Source organism: Vipera berus, assembly GCF_964194415.1.
Source record: "Vipera berus genome assembly, contig: HAP1_SCAFFOLD_480, whole genome shotgun sequence".
In the NCBI taxonomy this organism is placed as follows: domain Eukaryota; kingdom Metazoa; phylum Chordata; class Lepidosauria; order Squamata; family Viperidae; genus Vipera; species Vipera berus.
The window spans coordinates 1-21503 of NW_027673307.1; the positions used below are offsets into that span (position 1 = coordinate 1).

The window sequence follows — 21503 nt, forward strand, 5'->3', positions numbered from 1 at the left end:
GGTGGCTCAGTGGGTTAGGACGCTGAGCTCGTCGATCAGAAGGTCGGCAGTTTGGCGGGTCGAATCCCGAGTGCCGCGTAACAGAGTGAGCGCCTGTTACCGGTCCCAGCTTCTGCCAACCTAGCAGTTCGAAAGCACGTAAAAATGCAAGTAGAAAAATAGGGACCACTACGGTGGGAAGGTAACAGCGTTCCGTGCCCCTTTGGCGTCTAGTCATGCCAGCCACATGACCACAGAGACGTCCTCGGACAAGCGCTGGCTCTTCGGCTTTGAAACGGAGATGAGCACCGGCCCCTAGAGTCGGAAACGACTAGCACGCATGTGCGGGGGAACCTTTACCTTTATAGCAACTCAATTCATTTGAGGGACGGGGGCGGGGGGGAGAGTTGAGGGCAGTGAAAGGCTATCATAGCTCTTCCTTGTAACTTCCTTTTAAAGAATGATAAGGAGTCGTAAATAGAACAGGAACATTAAGAATCATGAAGCTCCCCCTCCCAAAAGAAAATCAATCAGCTGAAAAGAACCTTGGAGGTCTTCTAGTCCAACCCCCTACTCAAGGAGGAGACCCTATACAATTTCAGACAAGTTGCTGTCCGGGTCTATTCTTAAAAACCTCCAGTGATGAAGCACCCACAGGCAAGTTGCACAGTTGAGCGACCACTGATTCTCCTTTGATGAAATAAGGGAAAGACTGATATGCCATTTGTTCCATCGCCAATTCAGTTTTACCTACCTTGATCCTGTCTCCCTGCCTCAAATCAGAAAGGTGGGTAAGGGTTCCACTTTTTCAACAATTCTGTTCTCTGCTTACAGAGGCGTCTGTTCCCCCTGCCTTGGAATGCAACTCTTCTGTGCAACCAGAACCTGTTGTGGATGAAGAATTCCTTGCAGGTGAGTGTAAAATTGCTTTAAGGCGGTCAGCTCATCGTTTTCATGGTATTTGCAGCACCAATTAGGGTACCGTGTGCATCCTTTTCTCAGGCAGCTCCTCTCCAACACATCTGGTTTGATGCTGAATGCAGACGGGGGAGTGGGGGAGAGAAGAGCTGTAGCGAAAGGAAGAAACAGCCAGCAGGCATTTATAGTGAAAAGTTACTGGGAGCAAAGGTGTTACTCATCCACATTCCCTTTTTCTAGAAAAACTCATGATTTAAACAGTCACATATCTGAGCTTGACCCTGAACATCGCCGCTTCCGTTACAATCCAGAGCCGTTGGGAATCAGATGCCTAATTGAATGATCAATAGTTGAGATTCTGGTTTTAATACCTGACTGGTTACAGATGATCCAGAACTCTGGGACTTTCCTTTGGAAGCGACTGATCACAATGCAGCAGCTGTGCCAGCCCAATGCTTACGGTCACCTCTTGGACAGCATGCCATGATGACTCGCAGCCGAACCCCACAAAGAATAAATAATCAGCAATCGAGTATAAAATCATCTTGGAATCTGTCCTCCAGTCCCAAATCCTACTTATCAGGTAAACCAGAGGTCCCTAAACCTTTGGGTACCAGGGACCGGTTACACGGAGAGAGGTTTTTCCGCAGACCAGAGGGGGCGTGGTGTTGTGTGCTGCCTACATCCCACAGATGGGGCTTTGCTTGTTTGTGCGGACTGGTTGCTGCCATGCCGTGGCCCGGTACTGGTCCACGGACCAGGGGTTGGGGACCCCTGAGGTAAACTATAAAGGAGATAGCTGAACAAGACACTTTGTCTATATTAACTACTGTAGACTATATGACAAATGCATGTAATAGGGGAGAACAAATAACATATTATCTCCTCTGTGAAAAGCAGCTAAAATGCAGCTTCTGAACTATGAAGCCTGTTGTATGTGAAATATAAAACATATAATATAAAATATAAAAATATAAATATAAAATATAAAACATATAAAACTGGATGGAAACCTAAACTGCGTCTACATTCTTCAGAAAGCAGAGGGGGGAAAAACCCTTCATATTTCCCAGTATTTTCAGCCAATGAATTATATCCAAGTCAGTAAAATTGTAAAGTAAAATTACTTAAAATTGCAGTGATGAAAAATTAAACAGGATACATTTTATTGTAGATAAATAAAAGAACCTAGGTGAAAAATATTTTTTAGAAGGAAATCCTTTTCTGAACGACTGTTTTCTATTTCAGCTGAACGTAGCCCATACCAAAAAGGCCAAGGAATGAAAAAGAGAAGACTGGAGCCTGCATAGAAAACAAATAGACTTCAGCATGAGGGTTTTAATTCAGAATACATTTTAGCCCAATAAAGTTGCAGTTCAAAGTATATATTCTAGATTTTATTACAGAAAAAAGTGCATTGCTTTGCAGTAACTAACGGCTTAAAATGCCACTTCAACTCTAGTTAAAAGAATTAAATATTACAAATCCTAATATTTATTCCTTTATATGTACTTTTATTTTAAAATTTAAAAAGGTACTTTCTTAACTTTCTTCATTCCAATTAGAAGAGAGCAATTTTAGTAATAATATATTCTAAATATAAATGTGTTATAATGGTCTCACCTGGATATGAATTTGATGATCAGAGAAAATCATTTTTAATTTAAATTATAATTGTCCTTTCTTTTAATGAACAAAATCAACAAAACCAAGGTTTCCACCTGAAAATATTTGGAAGGTTTACTACTAGAAGTTTAGAAAAGCATGACTTTTTAAAAGTGTAGCTTGGAAGTGTAGGATGGAAGAGAAATATATCAGTCTTGGACTTTTTATGGTGTCTATTTATTGGTCCACTATTGGTCTGAGAAAACAAAAATCAATCAGAAGAGCAATATAATTCATATTGCAATCTATAATTTAATGCAGCATCTCATGTCATCATTTACTCTGATTTTGCTGCTTGCATTAAATAGGCAGCATAGCAGTAAATATTGCTGCATAAAACTCGATTCTCTACCACATCTTGGTAGATAGGAGAGGTAGCAGGTTGCTGGTTTTATATTCAAACTGTCATGTTTTCTAAGTCACTTGCACAAATATATATCAATCTATTTTGTTAGATTGACCAACTTTTCCCCAAACAATTCTTGCATGGAAACAGGATCAGTATACCTTTTGTTTCTGTTGCAAAAGGGAGAAGGATAATTGAAGCAGTTTTTCTGCGAGACTAATAGCATCAGGCTGAAATAAGTTCCTTATCTCCAGATCATCTGTCGGTTGTAGTTCCACTTGACCAACAGCTAAGATAACATTGGAAAGGGTTCCATTACTATCATGTCACAACTGTAATTGACTTAGGAAGATCCCACATGTAAGAAGTTATGTAATGTATGTATATCATTTATATAACTTTCCTTGGTCATTCTTTTGAAATAAACTTCCTTAATTTTCAAAATTGGCCCACTATGTTCCGATCTGCAGATTAAACCAAAATTATTTGATCAAGAATGCTAAAATCATACACACACACACACACACACACACACACACACACACACACACGTGTGTGTGTGTGTGTGTAAATTTTTTGGATTGCTAACAGAATCAAAGGGAGACTGATATAGCTATTTCAAACTTATTTATTCTCATCAGTCAGCCACACCCTTCTGAGATTTGAACCTGGGCTGATTGCACATTAGGCAATTGTTCTAACCCTTAGGCCACAGGCTCTTTCTCCCTTTGTTAGCTGAGAAGCAAGGGAGATATGTGTTAAGGGTTTGTTAAGTATTTAGAATACCTTGCTAGGCCCCAAACATGGGGCAAATCTTATTTCCTGTTTCAGATTAACCCAAGGCCATGGCTTTGGGTTAGGCTGAATCAGGAAATAAGATTTGCCCCGTGTTTGGGGCCTAGCAAGGTATTCTAAATGCTTAACACTTAACACTTAACACACACACACACACACCATAGTAGCCAAACACCTTATGATTGCTACAGTATATCTAGCTTCCTACATATAAATCTATTTTACAATATGCAATTTAAAATAGAAGAGATGAAGGAAAATTCTCCTTAGCTGATTTTAAAAAGCTAAGCAACATTGAACCTGTTCAGTACTTGATTGTCTGGAAATGCAGAAGCTGTAGACTAAACTGGAAGGTTGTTTTTTTTTTTAAATGTACTGTTGCCAAGAAAACTACACGGGTATGTCTGTGAAACCCTAGGAAGTTGAAGGGGAAAATGTGCTGTATTTTATAAGGATGGGAGTTGCTAAACTGCGAGAAATACACTCAAGATCCTAAGACTCAACTTTACAAAAAACATTTTTGGCAAAAGAAACAACTTCCAGTCTTGAAGCAAGGGATATCACAATATGACTGATATCAGGTAGCTCCTATAGGAAAAATTGTTACATTGATTTCATTCTTTAAAAGCAACTGGAAGTGAAAGGCCATTTGTGTAACTGACTTGTTTCCTTCATCTTGCTGCCAAGATTACGTGGCTAAAAGAAATCTTCAGGAATTCTTCCACTTTTACTGTTGCAAGATCTGCAGCAACTATTCCATATAGCAATCATAAAAGTACCAAATAAAAATTGGAATTCAAGTACACTATACTAGAATTAAGTTGTAGCCCAGCAACATCTGAATGGCCACTGTCTTCCATTCCTGTAATAAATGAGGATTTCTACAGATTTACAGTACTTGAAACAGCACAACACTAAACTCCTGTAACACCTTATTCAGTTGTATTCAAGCACAAAGCTCCATTTTCTTATTCCCTTTGTTCTTGTCATATAATTCCTATATCGCAAGTTGCTTTCAAGGTTCTACATAAATTTCCCATATAGTGGCAGATTTATGAAATTACAGTGATCACATAAACTCTTTTTTCCCTAGAGGTATATAGCAGCTTCTGTTCTAGTAGTCTCTTAAGATTCTAGTTTACTAGAGTGCAAGCTTGTAGTTCATGTAAACCATAAAAGTAAACTACCATGTTAAATTTCAAATGTCCTCACAGATCAAAGATACAAGATAGAGTCTTTCAAGAACTGAATGAATATACCAAGTCTCTTTAAGACCTGCTCTTCTATTGTCTAGTATCAACACAGGATTCATTTTTTTACGCCTTGATGTGAGGTTCCAAGGGAGACTTTACAAATATTTCGTTATGATAGGCTTTAAAAAGGAAGATTCTTCTTTGGTATGATATAAGAATTCTGGAATGAACCTTTTTTTAAAAAAAAGGGGGGGGAATGGACAGATCTTGGAAGAACCACGAACTTCACTAGGAGGGAACTGAGAATTTCAAGGGAGTTGCAAAAATGGGTGAGGCAACATGAGGAAGAATTATTTTTGTTTTTAACTGTTATGTCTCTGCAGAGTATTACAATTCAAAATTATTATTTTTTATTTTTATTTTAATTCCATTTATATCCCGCCCTTCTCCGAAGACTCAGGGCGGCTTACAAGCTTAGCAGTAGCCTTCATTCTATGTATATGCCTGCTTATTAGGGCTTTCATACACCCCCCAAGCGGCATTATTACAAAATCAGCTTAATTGCCCCCAACAATCTGGGTCCTCATTTTACCTACCTCGGAAGGATGGAAGGCTGAGTCAACCTTGAGCCTGGTGGGATGCGAACCTGCACTAATTGCAGGCAGCTGGTGTTACTTAAGGAGGCATTAGCCCAACCGTTTCCTCCCATTCACTGAATCTTCATGAACAGACTTGACAAGTGAATTCTGTCTGGCACACACATATATATATACATTCAGGTATCTATTTTTGTTCCCAACCATGAAAGTTTTAAGATGTGTTGAATTTACTAATGCAACTTCCCAGTCCTTCCATGTACATCATAGATATGGAAGTTCACAATGCCTGTCGAAATCTCTGAAAACAAAATTAAAAAAAAAACCTCACAAAAAAAACCTCCTCATCAATGTAGCTAAGCTCTTCAAGTAACAGTACAACCACTGGTTGGAGACGCCATTCTTCTCCGAGCTTGAATAACTACTTCGTAGCATTCTTCACCTTAAGCCTTATCCAGATGGGTTTCCGGCCAGGGTTTGCAGCCCTGAGTTCAGAAAGGATGAGCCATCTGTCCTGTAACTCTTGCCGACAGCAGCAGGAGCTCCTCGCCAGTTAAGCTTCAGGGCACTGAAAGAACCAAATGCCAAGTGAAAATGAAATGCCACAGTTCAACAAAAGCAGGTTTGGTTTATTTGAATGATTTCGTTAAATATCTACAAAGAAGGTAACAAACTGCAGCACAAAGCGCAATTGTACATGAAGCGCAATGCCTGGATTTAGTGCAAAAACATACCATTAACTACGGCCAGGGAAGCCCAAGGTTTGAATTCATTTTATTTTGTTTTTACAGTGTACATTGTTAAATAATGTAAAGAAAACATCTGTAATTCAGAAACAGATCTTGTGGGGGGGAAAAAGGGTACTCAAAAGTGTAATATTAACACAAAATAATTTAACAGTTCAGTAGCATTAGTTAATTCTTCTAGACCTCAGTTATTTAATCCACAGGAGGGAAATCAATGGTAAATAAAACCAGTACTTGCATAACTAAGTGAAAAACCCAACCTCAAACATATTAATCCAAAATACCATCCTCGTGCAACACTCAGCTGACCATTTTAACCATGAAGCGGCCCCTTTCGTCACTGATTCTTTACACTTCCTGCACATCAATTCATTTTCCTTTGAAGAATGGCCACCAACTCAGAAAGTAAAAGCTTCTCCATTAACAGTAGGAAGCCACAGCTTCCCCATATTCCGCCAAAATGGGGACTTTAAAGTCTGAAAAGGTGTTGGAAGCCCACCTACCTAGACTCCCGTCTTTCGCTTTTCAGCCACCATGCCGAGGCCTCCTTCCTTGACAAAGCCACTCTAAACCTCAACTTGAGACAAAGGGATGGAAAGACAAACCTGGGCATATGTTTGAGGGTAGAGTGAACAAGTACAGGAATAACAAATTCCCTGCTAACCTTAAAGGAACCTTTTTTGAGGGGAAGGGGGGGACATATATTTTTTTTACTTAGTATACAAACTTTTAGACCAGCAGTAAAGCTACTTCCAAGTACAAAATAGAAGTACTTTGACCCTTCACAGCCTGCTGCAGCAATACAGAGTAATACTAGTTGGTTGCAGTATTTCATTGGAATAGAGAACCCTGTGTGTTGAGTTACAAACCAAGTTTGAGCGGAAAGTAGGAGATACAGAACACCTACTTAGAAGGCAACAGAGTTACAGTCTTGGTACCAGTTTTAAGTCCTTTAGACATTTAACAAAAAAAACAAGTTATTTTTTTTATTTTATTTTGAGTGTTTCAAGTGTATCTATCCTTGGCAATGAAACCCACCACATGGAATATCTACTTCTGCCCTTTCTAGGTAGAATTAAAAGACAAATGAAGGGCAAATCCCAGGAGACTTTCACACTTCCCAGAGTGATAAAAGTCCAGTTTCTGAACACATATCTTGCCCCTCCTAAAACCCTTTGTAGCTTTCAATCAGCCTGCCCTTAGGAGCTGTCCTTTCAGACAAGCCATTTCTTTCTCCCACCCTCTCTCTCTCTCTGTTCACATTCAGCCCAGCTTCACTCTGGTTACATGTCATCATTTCTGTACCCTCCATCAATATCCATCGCTGGTTTTCCCCATCGCTCGCTCCATAGCTTTACCTTTTCAACGTTCAGCTGCAGTAGCTCCCCTCCGACACCTGCTCTAGACACTGTTACAGTACAAGCATCCAATGTTTTAGGCCTTTTTGGTATTTCAGTGGCTATGTCCAAAATAACCTCCCTCTCTCTCTCCTTTCCCTCAGTCTGACTAAAGTCTGCTAGGCAAGTGATGCTAACTGCAGAAGCAATAAAAAGTCCAAGGCACTAAAATATCCAGCAAGCATACTGGGAGAACAGACAAAGTATTCAAGTACATTAATTTATACAATTATACATTCACATTTATCTAATACAATGAAAATAAAAAGGAAAAAAGTTAAAGTGTCTCCAATTAAGTATCAGGATATAGCTAGCTTTTTTCCCATTTTTTTTCTTTTTTGACTGTTTAACCCTCTATATTCCACTCATTTTTTTTAAACTACTGTTGTCCAACAACATTTATATATCACAGTGTTTCCACATCAAAACTGATGGTAAGTACATGTCCGCAGGGAACTTTTAATTATTATTATTTTTCTTCTAAACATTTTAAATTGCTCTAATGCTGCTGTCAAAAGCTGTTAGTATCTTTTCCTGAAAGCAGGAAAGACTTATCTCAAAGCATGGGCTATTCGGCATGTCCATCTGTGTTGCTCACTCGCTCAGGAACTGTGATGTGATGCTTTGGAGGAAGGAATAGACAAGATGGTGAAAAAATGGACAGCTTTTCCCCTGGGCTTAATTCTTCAGAGCAAGGCAAACAGCATACTCAAGTTTCATGCGAAGGCTAACAACTTTCTTCCCAACCCATAGGATCCAGCCTCTTAAGTCATGTGAATTTTACAGTCAGAGGCTGCTGACTTGCATGGTGATTTCCATCTTTATACATTCTGCCACATACAAGAATTAGAGGAAGCATGTGCCATCTTAAGAGGATCCTGATCAATTTCTCCCCATCTTCCAAATGGGGGGCTTTACTTACTGAGAGCAGAGAGCAATGGTTAGAGGGGGGGAATCCATCCCTTTTGGGCACAAAGAGCCTAGCAGTTAATTCAGGCCCCAACTCCTGCCCAAAGGTCTACCCAGCAACGTGGCTGGGAATCACTAAGTGGTCCGCAGATTAGAGCCAGGCGGGTTGCTGATAGATTTCTGTAAGTTGCTGATGTTGAAGCTTTGTAATGAGGCAGTTCCTACAGGCTGGAACTGGTTTAAAGGCTGCTGTGCTGGACCACCTGTCCCACTCCAGGGGGCTACAAAGGGCACTGTTGGATAACCAAATGGCTGAGGGGGACACATGGCCTTGGTGAAGTGACCTAGGGAGGTAGCTGATGCTGCAGAGATAGGGGTAGCACCAAGAGATGATGTCATGGAGATGCAGAGTTGGCTTGGTGCAGAGAACTTCCTTGCCATTCCTGGACCCTAAAACAAAGAAAAACAAATGGAACTCAACCCAAAATCAAGCTATCTGAGAGTCGCTACACAAATTTCTTTTGTCAACTTTATACAAGCATGACCCTGAAAAGTAGCTAAGGCACATGGACAGTGCTGCTTAAAAGTTTGCGAACTCTTTTGAATTTTCATTATTTCTGCAGAAATATAACCTGAATGTGATTGGTTTATTCGTACAAGTCCTAAAATTAAACAAAGAGAATCACATTACAGAGTCGAAGACATATTGATTTATTGGGGAAAATGATCCGAAGCTACATATGTGGGTATGGTAACAGTGTATGAAACTTTGCTTTCAGTAACTAGTGTGCCCTCCTTGGTCAATAATAACTGCGACAAAACGTTTCTGCTAACAGTTGATCAGTCCTGCACAATCAGCCTGGAGGAATTTCAGTCTGTTCCTCTTTTACAGAATGGCTTCAACTAAGGGATGTTGGGGGGGGGGCGGGGTGATGGTGGTCTTCCTTGCATGAACTGCATGCTTCAGGTCTTTCTGCAGCATTTCTATAGGATTGGGGTCAGGACTTTGACTTGGCAATTTCAAAACCTTAACTTTCTTGTACTTTAACCATTCTTTGGTCTTACAACTTGTGTGGTTTGGCTCACTGTCTTGCTGCGTGACTCTCTTTCACGGCTAGATACCGTGACATTTTCCTGCAGAATTTGCCAGCAGAATTCAGACTTCTATCAAGCCGTCCCCCGGTCCAGAAGCAGCAAAGCGAACCCAAACCACAATCCTGTCACTCGCGTGTTTCGCAGATGGGATAATGTTCTTATGCTAGAATGCAGTGTTTGCCTTTCGCCAAACATAACACTTTTCATTCAAGCCAAAGTACATTATGATATCATCTGTTCATAGAACATTTGTTCCAACAGCCTTCTGGCTTATTCTCGTTGTCTTTTGCAAAATGTAGCCGGGCAGCAGTGTTCTTTTTGAAGAGTAGTGGCTTTCTCCTTGCGCTCCTGCCATGTACACCACTGGTGTTGAGTCCTGTCCTAATGGTGGTTCTCATGAATGCTGACATTTGCAAATGCAAGAGAGGCCTTTGGTTCCTTAGATGCTTTGAGATCTCTCACAGAATTATATACTTTGCTTTTGATGTGATCTTGGTTGATCTCTTCTGGAGAAGGCAACGGTGCTGTAGAATTGCGTTTATTTGTACACAATTTGCCTGACAATAGACTAGTGGAATCCAAACTCTCTGGAAATAGGCTTTTTAACCTTTTTCAGTCATGAAAAAGGGTGCCACCGATCAGAGAATGTCAGTTGGTGGCCCCCAGGGGGAGGTCCTTCTCTGTGGGCGCCCCGGAGCTATGGAATCGGTTGCCGGTTGAGCTCCGGATAGCGCCTGACCTTCGCTCCTTCCGTCGCGATCTGAAGACACATTTATTTGAACAAGCCGGCTTGGCCTGATGGGGGATGGGTTGGGTTTTTATTGTCATTTTTAATATATGTATTTACTGTTTTTAGCTTGGGCATATGTTTAATTCTTTTTAACTTTTGTATTTTTTTTATATGTCTGCCCTGTTCACCGCCCTGAGTCCTTCGGGAGAAGGGTGGTATATAAATAATATTATTATTATTATTATTATTATTATTATTATTATTATTATTATTATTATTATTATTATTATTATTATCCACATACCTGTGTGGTGAAGATCAGATTTTTAATTCTGTTCTTTAAATAAAGCAGGGCCTCCCATGTTCACACCTAATTATCATTCCATGGATTTAATTTCACGGACTCTTAATTTCTCCTTCAAATGAACTGATAATCCTAGAGGTTCATGAAATTTTGCCACACACAAATATGCAGCTTTGGATCATTTTCCTTAATAAATGTTCAAACTAATGCAATGTTTCTCACTCATTTGTTTAAGTTCTTTTTATCGGGCTTTAAGAGATGAGATCATATTTTAGATCATATTTATGCAAAAATATTGAATATTCAAAGGGGTTCACAAACTTTTAAGCACCATTGCAATATTAATTAATTCTTCTTCATCATCATCAATCTAGCCATTGTTTATCCACAGCAGAATGAAGGCCTCTTCCCAATACGGTTCTGAGCTTCCTTTTGCCAGTTGGGCCACACATACTTGCTGATGTCGTCAATCCATCTTGTTTTGGGTCCCTTTTTATCAAGTGGAATTTGTTCTGTGACTGCCTTGATCCACCTGCCATCAGTTCTTCTTGCTATATGACCAAAATTCTCTTTGGGAAAGATGGATGGCTATTTAAATCTGATTAATTAACCAAAATTAATTTAATGAAATTAAATTTAAACGGCACATCTTCCCCAAAGAGAACTGTGTATGGCACATAACAATTTAAAAAAAACAGCCAATATAAAATTGATAGAAATCTAAAGCGTCATAGCAATAAATAGTACAAAAACCAAAACTCTAAACTTGCCTCATAATTTCCATGTCCTTTGCCTCCTTTTTTGCCAGACAGATTCATAGCGTCACGAGCCCAGTTGTCCACTAGTTTGTGCAGATCATCAGTAAAAGTTCCTTTCCGACTAGAGGCAGGGGGCTGAGACTGGGGTGCCTGGCTGTTTACTGTACCCCCAACAGTGTTTACACTGCTGGTCCCTAGAAAAATAAAAGTAGCTATCATTTAAATTTGATTGAAACAGAATTCCCTGGAGGCCATCAAGAATTACAATGCAAAATAAGAGCAATCATTTAAAAAGCCATGCATATGAAGTCTACTTGGACATAATGAAAAGGAGGGATTTTAGAGCTCAGCTAGCAGTTTTTCTGCTATTAAGTTAATTATGTAATTGTATGTTATTTTTCACATCAGTGGGTGGTCTGCAAAGTTGCCGTTTTCCACAGGCAAGTGGATTAACATTGGGCATTAATAACAAGGTTGTTGGGAAGTTTCCTCCCAATTGTCTACAAATATCTATTATGCTTGGTTAACCCATTTGCCAACTCTACCCACTCAGTCCAATACCAAGAAATTGTATATTCATCGGGGTAGTAGTCACTTTGTTCTGCAGATGGACAATCCGCAACCTCAAGAACACATTACTGGAAAGAAACACTTATGTTACTGGCAGCAATCATGAAACAAAATTGTACTAAGAGTGCACTGACTTCACATCCCAACACACACACAAAAATGACGTATGGCAAATAATCTCCTTTGCTTCAAACTGAGAGGGTGGCTTCCAGCGAAGCCTGCTTATTTAGTTCCAAAGGTTTCATACCATGGCATGGAATGATCTCAATACATCTAAAAAGAAAAGCACAAGGAGCTACTTGAATAAAAAATAAATGGCACTTGCTAGAATCAGATCATAAGAATAAAGACAAGTTCAATATATCCATGGGTATATGCCAAAGGCTTTCCAGTGGCAAATCTGCTGAAATGGTGCGGGAAAGGATTATTGCTTGTAATAGTTAGTCGAATAGCAGAAACTTCAACACAAGTCTTGAGAACTTCAATGTGTTATGGAAATAAAAAATCACCCATAACCCAAACAGATAGGTTCACCGATTTATAAAATAGAATCTGAACCCAGGAAGGTCACTGTATAGGTCTGTACATGACATCTAATGTGGAAAAAAATGCAGTATAGGTCAATTAGCATACTGATCCTAAATAACCCCTAGTCATGTGAAGAAAGCTTCCTACAATACAAAGGGAAAGTTTTTGCTCATATATAGAGCGAGAACTTAAAGCACAACAGAACAGTATGAAAGTACTCCCAATACAGCTGTTAAAAAAAGTACTGGAATCTAAGTTTTATTTTAAAAAGTCGGGGGGGGGGTGGTGGTGGTGGTGAAGAATTTGTGCAGCAGTTTGGATCTGAGAGCAAAGAGGTGCTTTGGCACTTGCAGGGGCACACATTTTGCAATTATATGTAGCCACATGCATCTTCAATGGGAGGCAAGACGGACAAGTGACAAAACATCCATTGTGTGTGAAGTTCAAACTTTGCAACTTTCATACTTGTACCCAATGTTGGGTTACAAGCAAAAAAGGGCAGGTTTGCACTGCAGTGTTACTCTCTCTCTCTCTCTCTCTCTCTCTCTCTGTGTGTGTGTGTGTGTGTGTGTGTGTGTGATATTTTTGTGTCATAATGAATGGCAGGGATACCTATGACTACAATTCCATATCCAAGCATCTTTTCCTGGGATTGCTAAGTTCTATGGTCCCGGCCCTAAGTGCTCCTAAGCACTTTTTGCCTTCAGATACAAACTGCTGCACAATCTTAGTCTCTGTGGCATCATGCATTATGGCAACTGGATCCTATTGCTTCAAAAACTAATAGTTAAAGGTTACAGACAGTTAACAACTGGCTTCTGGATCCCTAGACCTGATAAAAGGGCAAGTAGAGAAATAAAAATCCTTATCCGTGATAGCAGTGAGGCAAGGCGTTACTGCACTGTGAAATACTGTATAAGCAAGCAAGGTGATTAGCTGAGGTAACCTAAGAGACAACCATCTCCCCCAAACTGAACAGACAGACGGGGGTAAACATGCAGACAAGAACATGGAGAAAAGAAATCCTTTTGCCAGGTGAGAGAAACGAATGTGGTATTGAATCACTGTTACTGTGTAACATGCAAAGGAACGACATTTGATACAATAGGCTGTAACACAGGCCTAAGTCTACTGATAAAGAAACAGCCAGCAACACATCAGCACAGGTAACAGACAATAGTGAAGAAACGAAAACCACCTTCACATCATGCCTAAAAGCATTGTCATCAGTTTCATGCAGGGACTAGAAGATATTCTTCAGCCCCTTCCTGATGGCCATAAAAGGTACATTGCTAGGTGTAGTGCCTACAAGACATGGGGGTAAGGTTGATGACGTGAATTGTAAAGTGTGACTAATCTTTCTCTCTCACTAGCTGCTCAGCATGCACCCAATCGCCTCAGAAAAGTCACTAAGATAATTAGATAAGGACTTATACCAGGGGTAGGCAACCTCGGCCCTTTTATGACTCATGGACTTCAACTCCCAGAATTCCTGAGTCAGCTGACTCAGGAATTCTGGGAGTTGAAGTCCATGAGTCATAAAAGGGCCGAGGTTGCCTACCCCTGACTTATACCATATTAAAAATGACCTCAATTGTTAAAAGTAACCAATTTTTAATCTATTAAACCAGCCATCAAGAAGAGTCTGAGAAGAATGTGGATCAGCGTCAATAGAAAACAAACTCCCCTCAATCTTGCTCAGTCACAGCAAATATTACAGAATTTTATTTCGGCTCTCATCTTTATAGAGAAAACACAGCTCTTTCTTTCCCTGACTACATCACTGCATTAACTCTTTTTCCTAACTCTGCCAATGTGCTGCACTCCATTTACATGAAGTCCTCAAATTACGACCACAATTGAGACCAGAATTTCTGCTGTTAAGGGAGTCTCACCCAATTTTGCAATTTTTTTTTTGGCCTGTTTGTTAAGGGAATCGTTGCAGTTGTTAACCGGATCAGGCAGTCATTAAGAGAATCTGGTTTCCTTCATTGATTTTGCTGTCTGAAGCTGACCGGGAAGGCCACAAATGGTGATCAAATGAACCTGGGAGTTGAAGTCCATGAGTCATAAAAGGGCCGAGGTTGCCTACCCCTGACTTATACTATATTAAAAATGACCTCAATTGTTAAAAGTAACCAATTTTTAATCTATTAAACCAGCCCCCAACCTTTTGGGCACCAGGGACCGGTTCCGTGGAGAGAGGTTTTTCCATGGACCGGAAGGAGCGTGGTTTTGTGTGCAGCCTGCATCCCACGGATGGGGCTTTGCTTGTTTGTGCAGACCGGTTGCTGGCATACTGTGGCCCGGTACTGGTCCACGGACCAGGGGGTTGGGGAACCCTGCTGTAAGGTCACTCTGAGGTCACTTGCTTGCTAGTGGTCATTTAACATAACATACTGATTGTATGCAGCTGAATCAGTGCTTGCAGAAATCCCCTTTTGACATAATTATCACAACCAAATTCCTTTCAAAAAGGGAATGTGCCTTCTAATATGATATGGAAATTTTACTAGAGTCAATATATGCTAGAGCCTCATGATTAATCTCCAAGAAGTACATCATTAAGTGATGACCAAAGTAATCCTTTGCAGTAGGAATGGGACGTCCAAGCCTACTTCTGCAATAATGCAGAAATACATATTAGAAGGAACAAAGAATAGATGCTGTGCTTAAGACAGATCCGGGGAGATAAAACTGTATGGCGTTGAGCAAAACAACATAGCTTAGCAATCAGGATTCAGAGGTAACCAAAAGTGAAATAATTACTACAGAGCTGGTTGCAAGGGCAGACTTTTTTCACCATCTTCCCTAAAGCATAAAGAGAAAGCAATTGGTTAAAGAGAAACAGTGAGAAACACAGTATTAGCAAATAGCATAAAGCACCTGGTGACAAAAGTAGGAAAACGCAACAGGTTATCCTCCCTTTCATGACACTGCTTTTAATTCTTGAGCGGCCTTAAACACATCGGGACAACTTTCAAGTAGAGGAAGAGCAGCAATGTGCCAATTTAAGTACATACTGGTACTTGTTTAGAATTTCTCAAGTACATTATGGCAATGAGATTTTTATAAAAGGTAAAGGTAAAGGTTCCCCCGCACACGCGTGCTAGTCGTTTCCGACTCTAGGGGCCGGTGCTCATCTCCGTTTCAAAGCCGAAGAGCCAGCGCTTGTCCGAGGACGTCTCCGTGGTCATGTGGCCGGCATGACTAGACGCCAAAGGCGCACGGAACGCTGTTACCTTCCCACCGTAGTGGTCCCTATTTTTCTACTTGCATTTTTACGTGCTTTCGAACTGCTAGGTTGGCAGAAGCTGGGACGAGTAACAGGCGCTCACTCTGTTACACGGCACTCGGGATTCGACCCGCCAAATTGCCGACCTTCTGATCGACAAGCTCAGCGTCCTAACCCACTGAGCCACCGCGTCCCTTATGAGATTTTTATAATGTAGGGTAATCTCAGTTAGTTTTCTGATCACTCAAGTTCTCTTCTTGTTTAAAAAAAAACATTACCGTCAAACTGAACTGAAAGATAAATCTGAACGGAATGCAGTACTGAAACTTTTCCTCACATTTTTAATTGGCTTCAAAAAAGAGTCACAACAAATAAACCTACCAAAGTCTATTTGTAACTGATACAATGATTGGCTGATTTAGTCCTCAAAACAATTTCACTTCTCCTAGAAGATCAGTGCCATCCAAAGTAAGAAGGAACCTGTTGAACCTTTTCTACTTTTAGGCCAAGTGTATAAAGACACGTGTTATTGAGGCCAGCCTCATATTTGCTAGTAAGGACCTTTTCCCCTATACAATCTATTGACCAAAAAAAAAAAAGACAGACCTCAGGAAAACAGAAAACCTGTTAAAAATTGAGTAAAGCCAAGCCATGCTTCCACAAGCATTGCCAAGTTTTAGGGGACAACAGAAATCAAGTGATGCCAAATTGAAGGCATTATAAATTTCCATTATTCCCCCCCAAATTTCCCCCCACATGGCTCATAGTTCACAGAATATTTATGTACCAAAAAAACCCCTCACAAAAATCCCATAGAGCAATTATACACATCCTTCCTATTAATTATCCTCAAAATAATTACTGTTTTCTGAGATTTTTATTTTACTGCAATTTAGTATTTTCCAATAACTTTTTTCCCCCCAGTCTTGGCTAAATCACCATTTAACAGCACCTGGCTGATCACGCCTGGGCTCAGAAATTAAGGCATATAAAATTCAATTACTGACTGAGGAAATTTTCCTCTAAAATCAATTCAAGGGAAGAAATATTTTTGTCCCAATTTCATACTTGAACATCTGTCCACACATCACTCATATGATGAGAAGACAGGACCACAGTGCCTGTAAATTAAACTAGCCATATCTTTATGCAGCTTGTAGATCAGCTCTGGCCTTCCTAGATTTTTTGTAAATCATGGTAGTGGGAGATCAGAAGTATTCCCTAGTTTCTAACTGAACTGTGAGTAGTTGGCCACATAACATTCAGGGAAAATTGTCTTCTTGATTTGAAGCACATCAATGGAAAAAAATGTATACCACTTCTCCTAGAGCAGATATATCCCCCCTAATCTTGCTGAACTGCTATTGTGTTCAGTCAGTGCTATACTCATACATGTGCGTGCTTGTTTACCTGAGTTGACCAAAATAAGTCCACACAGATGAACAACAATCTGTTCACTTCAGAGTTGTGTGAATTAGTTTCTCGTGTCCACTAGGAAAAGGATAAGCACCTCTCTGTCCGGCATATCTTGTCCCTGGCCATTATTTCCTCCATACGCTACAGAGAAGTTTAAATGTCTAGGCAAGGAATCACAAGGTTGTCTCCTTGTAACCTGAAGGACCATATAAGAACCACTACCGCCACAAGAACCTTTTAGCTGAGCGGCAGGGTAACAATTTCAGAACACTCTTTTCTGCAAGCTACACTTCTCAGCCAAGCCCTAAGGTCAGAGAGATACAAGAAGGCAGATGTAAATGGACAGCATGTGATAACAGATCCAAGTAGCCGAAGACAAAAAGACGAGGAAGGAGTAAAGGTGTTACACACAAAGAGCCAAGCAGGGCGTACTCAGAAATCGGGTCCTCCTGCCACCAGGCTTGAATGTCACCCGCTCAGATGCACAGTTAAACTTCACACAGCCTGTGGTAAAAACAAAAAACAGGGGGGGAAAAGGGGGCGAAGAACAAGGACAGGAGATAGAACACAACTACAAGATGTTAGAGAACTCTAGGCTGGACTGGTGAGATGCATTAGCAAGACACAGGAGAAAGAACCTCAACCAATTGAGAGCTTTACACAAGACACAAGAAACCAGGACCTTTGTCCTCCTCCCCCCCCCCCCGCCTCCAAACAATCACGTCTCCAATATCCTGTTGTTTCTGATACCAGAAAACAACTAATTTAATCCAACCGCATGCCATAAGTAATATATATTACAGCAACGGCAGATTAGGGCATCGTATCGCACAATTTGAAAGTTGCGTAAGATTTAAGTCAGTATGCTCCACTGACTTCCTTCTATGGTTTGGAAGGAGCTCTGACTTGACCTTTTTTGTATTGTACTCTTTCATTTGTCCTTATCTCATCCTTATTTCACGTGCCTGATCCGTTTACACAGTGAAACTGCACTGATTCCAACACGTATTTATAAGGGTGGAATCAATGATCGAGAGTAGACTGTATAAATCTTCCAGAAAGCTTAAGTTTTCAGACAGGTATAACGGGACAGACAAGTCGATCTACCTCATTTTGACTAAACCAGGCTCTAGAAATCTCGTCATCCTCTGATGCAGATGAGGCCCCACTGAACTCAACGTTACTGACCCCCATCTACAGTATTTACCTTGGCCTGGTGCAGAAAGGCTCGGGACAGAAATGGCACCATCACTGGTAAAAGCTGAATAGAGATTTTCACTAGAAGGAGATGGCTTCAGGGGCTGTAACAGATGGTTTTGTCCTGCTTCAGGGACACTGCCAGGAGGGTGCAGGGTCTGCTGCTGGGGGAGAACTGAAGGGGCACTCTGAGCAGACAGGTTTCCTGCGCAGAGAGAGAGGAGAGCAGAAATCAAGGCACTGGCAATATAGTGAATCCTTTGCTTTCCAACCCTGCTAATCGTGTTAAAAATTTGGTCAGGATGGCTAACGACAGAGAGGTGTTCGCGTTAGCTATTCAGGCTGAAACTACAAGAGTGAAATTCGTTGAGAAACCATCAATCTCTGTTTTAGAAGGCCCTGGTTGCAAATGAACATTCAAGTGTTCACGTATGATTAGTCGATTTGGCGCGCCGGTTAAGGCATCAGACTAGAGAATAAGGAGGACCGTGAATTCTAGTTCCCCTGTGGGCCTAAAGTCAGCTGGGTAACCTTGGGCCACTCACTTTCTCTCAGCCTAAAAAGGAGGCAGTGGCAAGCCACTCCTGAAAAACCTTGCCAAGAAAACTGCAGGGACCTTTCCGTGCAGTCTCTGAGAATCAAGACGGTGGGATGGAAAAATCAAAAATAAAAAAGGTTAACAAAGCAGAGTTACTGCCTTCACGTGATATGGCTCATTTGTATTACGTAGGTCAGGAGTTGCGAATCTCTAGCCCATTGCAGAATTAGGAGAGGTTTCATATTCAGTTCGCAGTATCTTTTCCTCTTCTGTCCCACCATTTATGCCACCTTTCTGCTAGAGGGGATCTCGAGGGGTGAGCAAATATTGAGAACTAGGAGGCGTTTTCATAGTGAATTCAACAGAATATTGGAAAACGTGTGCTTTGGAGGGATTGTGTATTAAATAGTAAGGGCTGACAGGTAATCACTTGAATAGATGTTGACTGGAAGGGACATTTCCTGACACCTGCTGAGGGCCCACTTGAGTGACTGGACAAGTATTTCCTCCTGAGTATGGAGAGGCTTTAAAGAGAATATAAAGTAATCTGGTTCCAGGCAGTAAATCCCTCAGCAAACTCTATTTTTATCAGAAATTTGCCTGGGGAGTTAAGGGAGAATTCTGTAACAAATCTTCCCTCTAAATCAGCAGCTTTTAATTTAACTAGCATGAAACCCTAAGAAAGTAACAAGAGGAAACAAATTATGGATGGGGATATATTAATTACAGTCGACCTGGAATAGCATCAAGCCAGAGTCCACTGTACTCTGGATCCTTACTATCTGATTGTCAAATACTTGTACATGATACAAACTAGATTAATAAATAATACCTTAGAAAATAGAAATAAAAAAACAGTACCAGTGAAAAATAATTTGGGATATTGACTACAAATAGGCTATATGATATGGCTACAAAAATGGATATTCAGTTTTAAGCTGCATTAACAAAATATAATTCCCAAATCATAATTCCTTTCTATTCTATTCTCCAACTCAGCACATTGCATCCAGTTGTGTGCATTACATTACAAGAGGGATTCAGAACAACTGGAACAAGCTCAGACAAGAGCAACAGAAGTGATCAGCAAAGTAGAAACTAAGACCTAAAAAGTGAGATTGAAGGACCTACAGATAGTCCTCGGTTTATGACTGATTGGTTAACAACTGTTTGAGGTTACGATGGACTTGAAAAAAGTTACTCACAACTTGTCCCTGAAATTACTACTGCTGCAGCACTCTGTGGTTACGTGGTCACATTTTGGGCATTTGGCAACTAGCTCACATTTACGACTGGTTGAAGCATCCAGTGGTCATGTGATAGTAAATTAGGGTAGGGCTCGCAAAACTGCTACTGGATAAGTTAGATTTATGATCACATGATTTGGTTAACAGCTATATGATTCGCTTAATGACCAGAGTTGACTTCACCACCACTGTAAAAACAGCCATAAAATTGCATCCAGTCACGTCGTCTCTACAGACACAAATTGAGGAAGACTTAGGTACAGTTGAGCTCCTTCAGCAAGGTCTTTACTGAGAATTCTGGATAATCAGGACACCTAAGTAGGTTGCCTCTCCACAGTAGGGATAGAATCAAACAGGGTGTGTGGGAATCGGCAAGATATCTAAATGATCTGACCTTCCCAAAACAAACAATAGCTTTCTTCAGAGCCAGATTTAACATTCTCCCCTCAGCAATCCTCCTGGGCAGGTATAAGAGAACAACAATAGCAGAACGGGTATGTATATGTAGTAAAGGAGAAGTTGAAGATATCTCATGTTTTACTGTACTGTGAGTTATACCGAGGCTATAGGTCAGCATAGATTCTCCCCTTATTAGAGAGATTGCCAGGAAGGGCAGACAATTTTTATGAAGGCTTTCTCCTCCAGGACTCAAACCCTTCTATCACACATGCAGTGGCAAAATTCTGTGTTGCTGCAATGTCCACAAGAAAAAAATTGGTTACAGAAATATAGTTGTCAGCTTGTGCCAATTTTTGGGAGATATCTCTAATAATTTTTGGAACATTATATTTACTCACAAACTTATCGGCTTCCCACTCACGTAAACTAGGGAGTGACCCTAACATTTTGAGAACAAGTATTTTCTTAACAGGGATGTTATTATTTATTATTGATGTAAGTGCTATTTTTTTACCATATTGTAAAGGGTGTCGTCTATTGCTGGTCTATGACCATAATAAAGTTATATTCATTCATTCAGGACACCTAAGTTAAGGAGGTTATTTGAAGTATGATAAAATAAGTGGCCAATTGTAAGAAAATAAGTGCCTCTCTGTTAGGGAGATGGGTGATTAATAAGTTTCTTTTGTGTGTGTGTGTGTGTGTGTGTGTGTGTGTGTGTGTGTGTGTGTAAAGTGGTTTGACTGAAACAAAATTGAAACTGTAGCAAATTAAATGGCTATAAACCAGGCCACCAATACAAAAATGAAAACTACTTTGACTCAGTGCCGAATCAACTGTACCAAATGTGACAACTTTTCCTACATTTTTTAGGAAGCTTACCCAATATCTGGGGGCTCTTGTTACCCTGGGAACTGCTGCGACTGGACCTGCTGCTTTTTC

The 21503-nt window shown here is 40.4% G+C and overlaps 1 protein-coding gene across 1 annotated transcript; it reads right to left on the reverse strand.

Annotated features, from left to right (window-relative positions):
- Positions 1-2039: 2039 nt before the first annotated feature.
- On the reverse strand, positions 2040-21497 carry LOC308679413 (serine/threonine-protein kinase WNK1-like). The gene is made up of 8 exons (XM_081347025.1): positions 21444-21497; positions 18388-18582; positions 15299-15340; positions 11444-11625; positions 6742-8994; positions 5935-6060; positions 3070-3197; positions 2040-2199 (listed from the first exon to the last, which is right to left on the reverse strand). Exons 3-5 carry the CDS (start codon positions 15333-15335, stop codon positions 8680-8682), a joined length of 534 nt encoding a protein of 177 aa, XP_081203151.1. The 5' UTR covers positions 15336-15340; positions 18388-18582; positions 21444-21497; the 3' UTR covers positions 2040-2199; positions 3070-3197; positions 5935-6060; positions 6742-8679.
- Between the last annotated feature and the right edge of the window lie 6 nt (positions 21498-21503).

Excerpts from the sequence above, each read along its gene's own strand:
- LOC308679413 (XM_081347025.1), bottom strand. The coding sequence starts at position 15,335 with ATGGTGAAAAAAGTCTGCCCTTGCAACCAGCTCTGTA. Across the intron at positions 11,626-15,298 it reads CCCTTGCAACCAGCTCTGTA|GGACCAGCAGTGTAAACACT; the intron begins GTAATTATTTCA and ends TTATTTTTCTAG. Across the intron at positions 8,995-11,443 it reads AAGGACATGGAAATTATGAG|GGTCCAGGAATGGCAAGGAA; the intron begins GCAAGTTTAGAG and ends TCTTTGTTTTAG.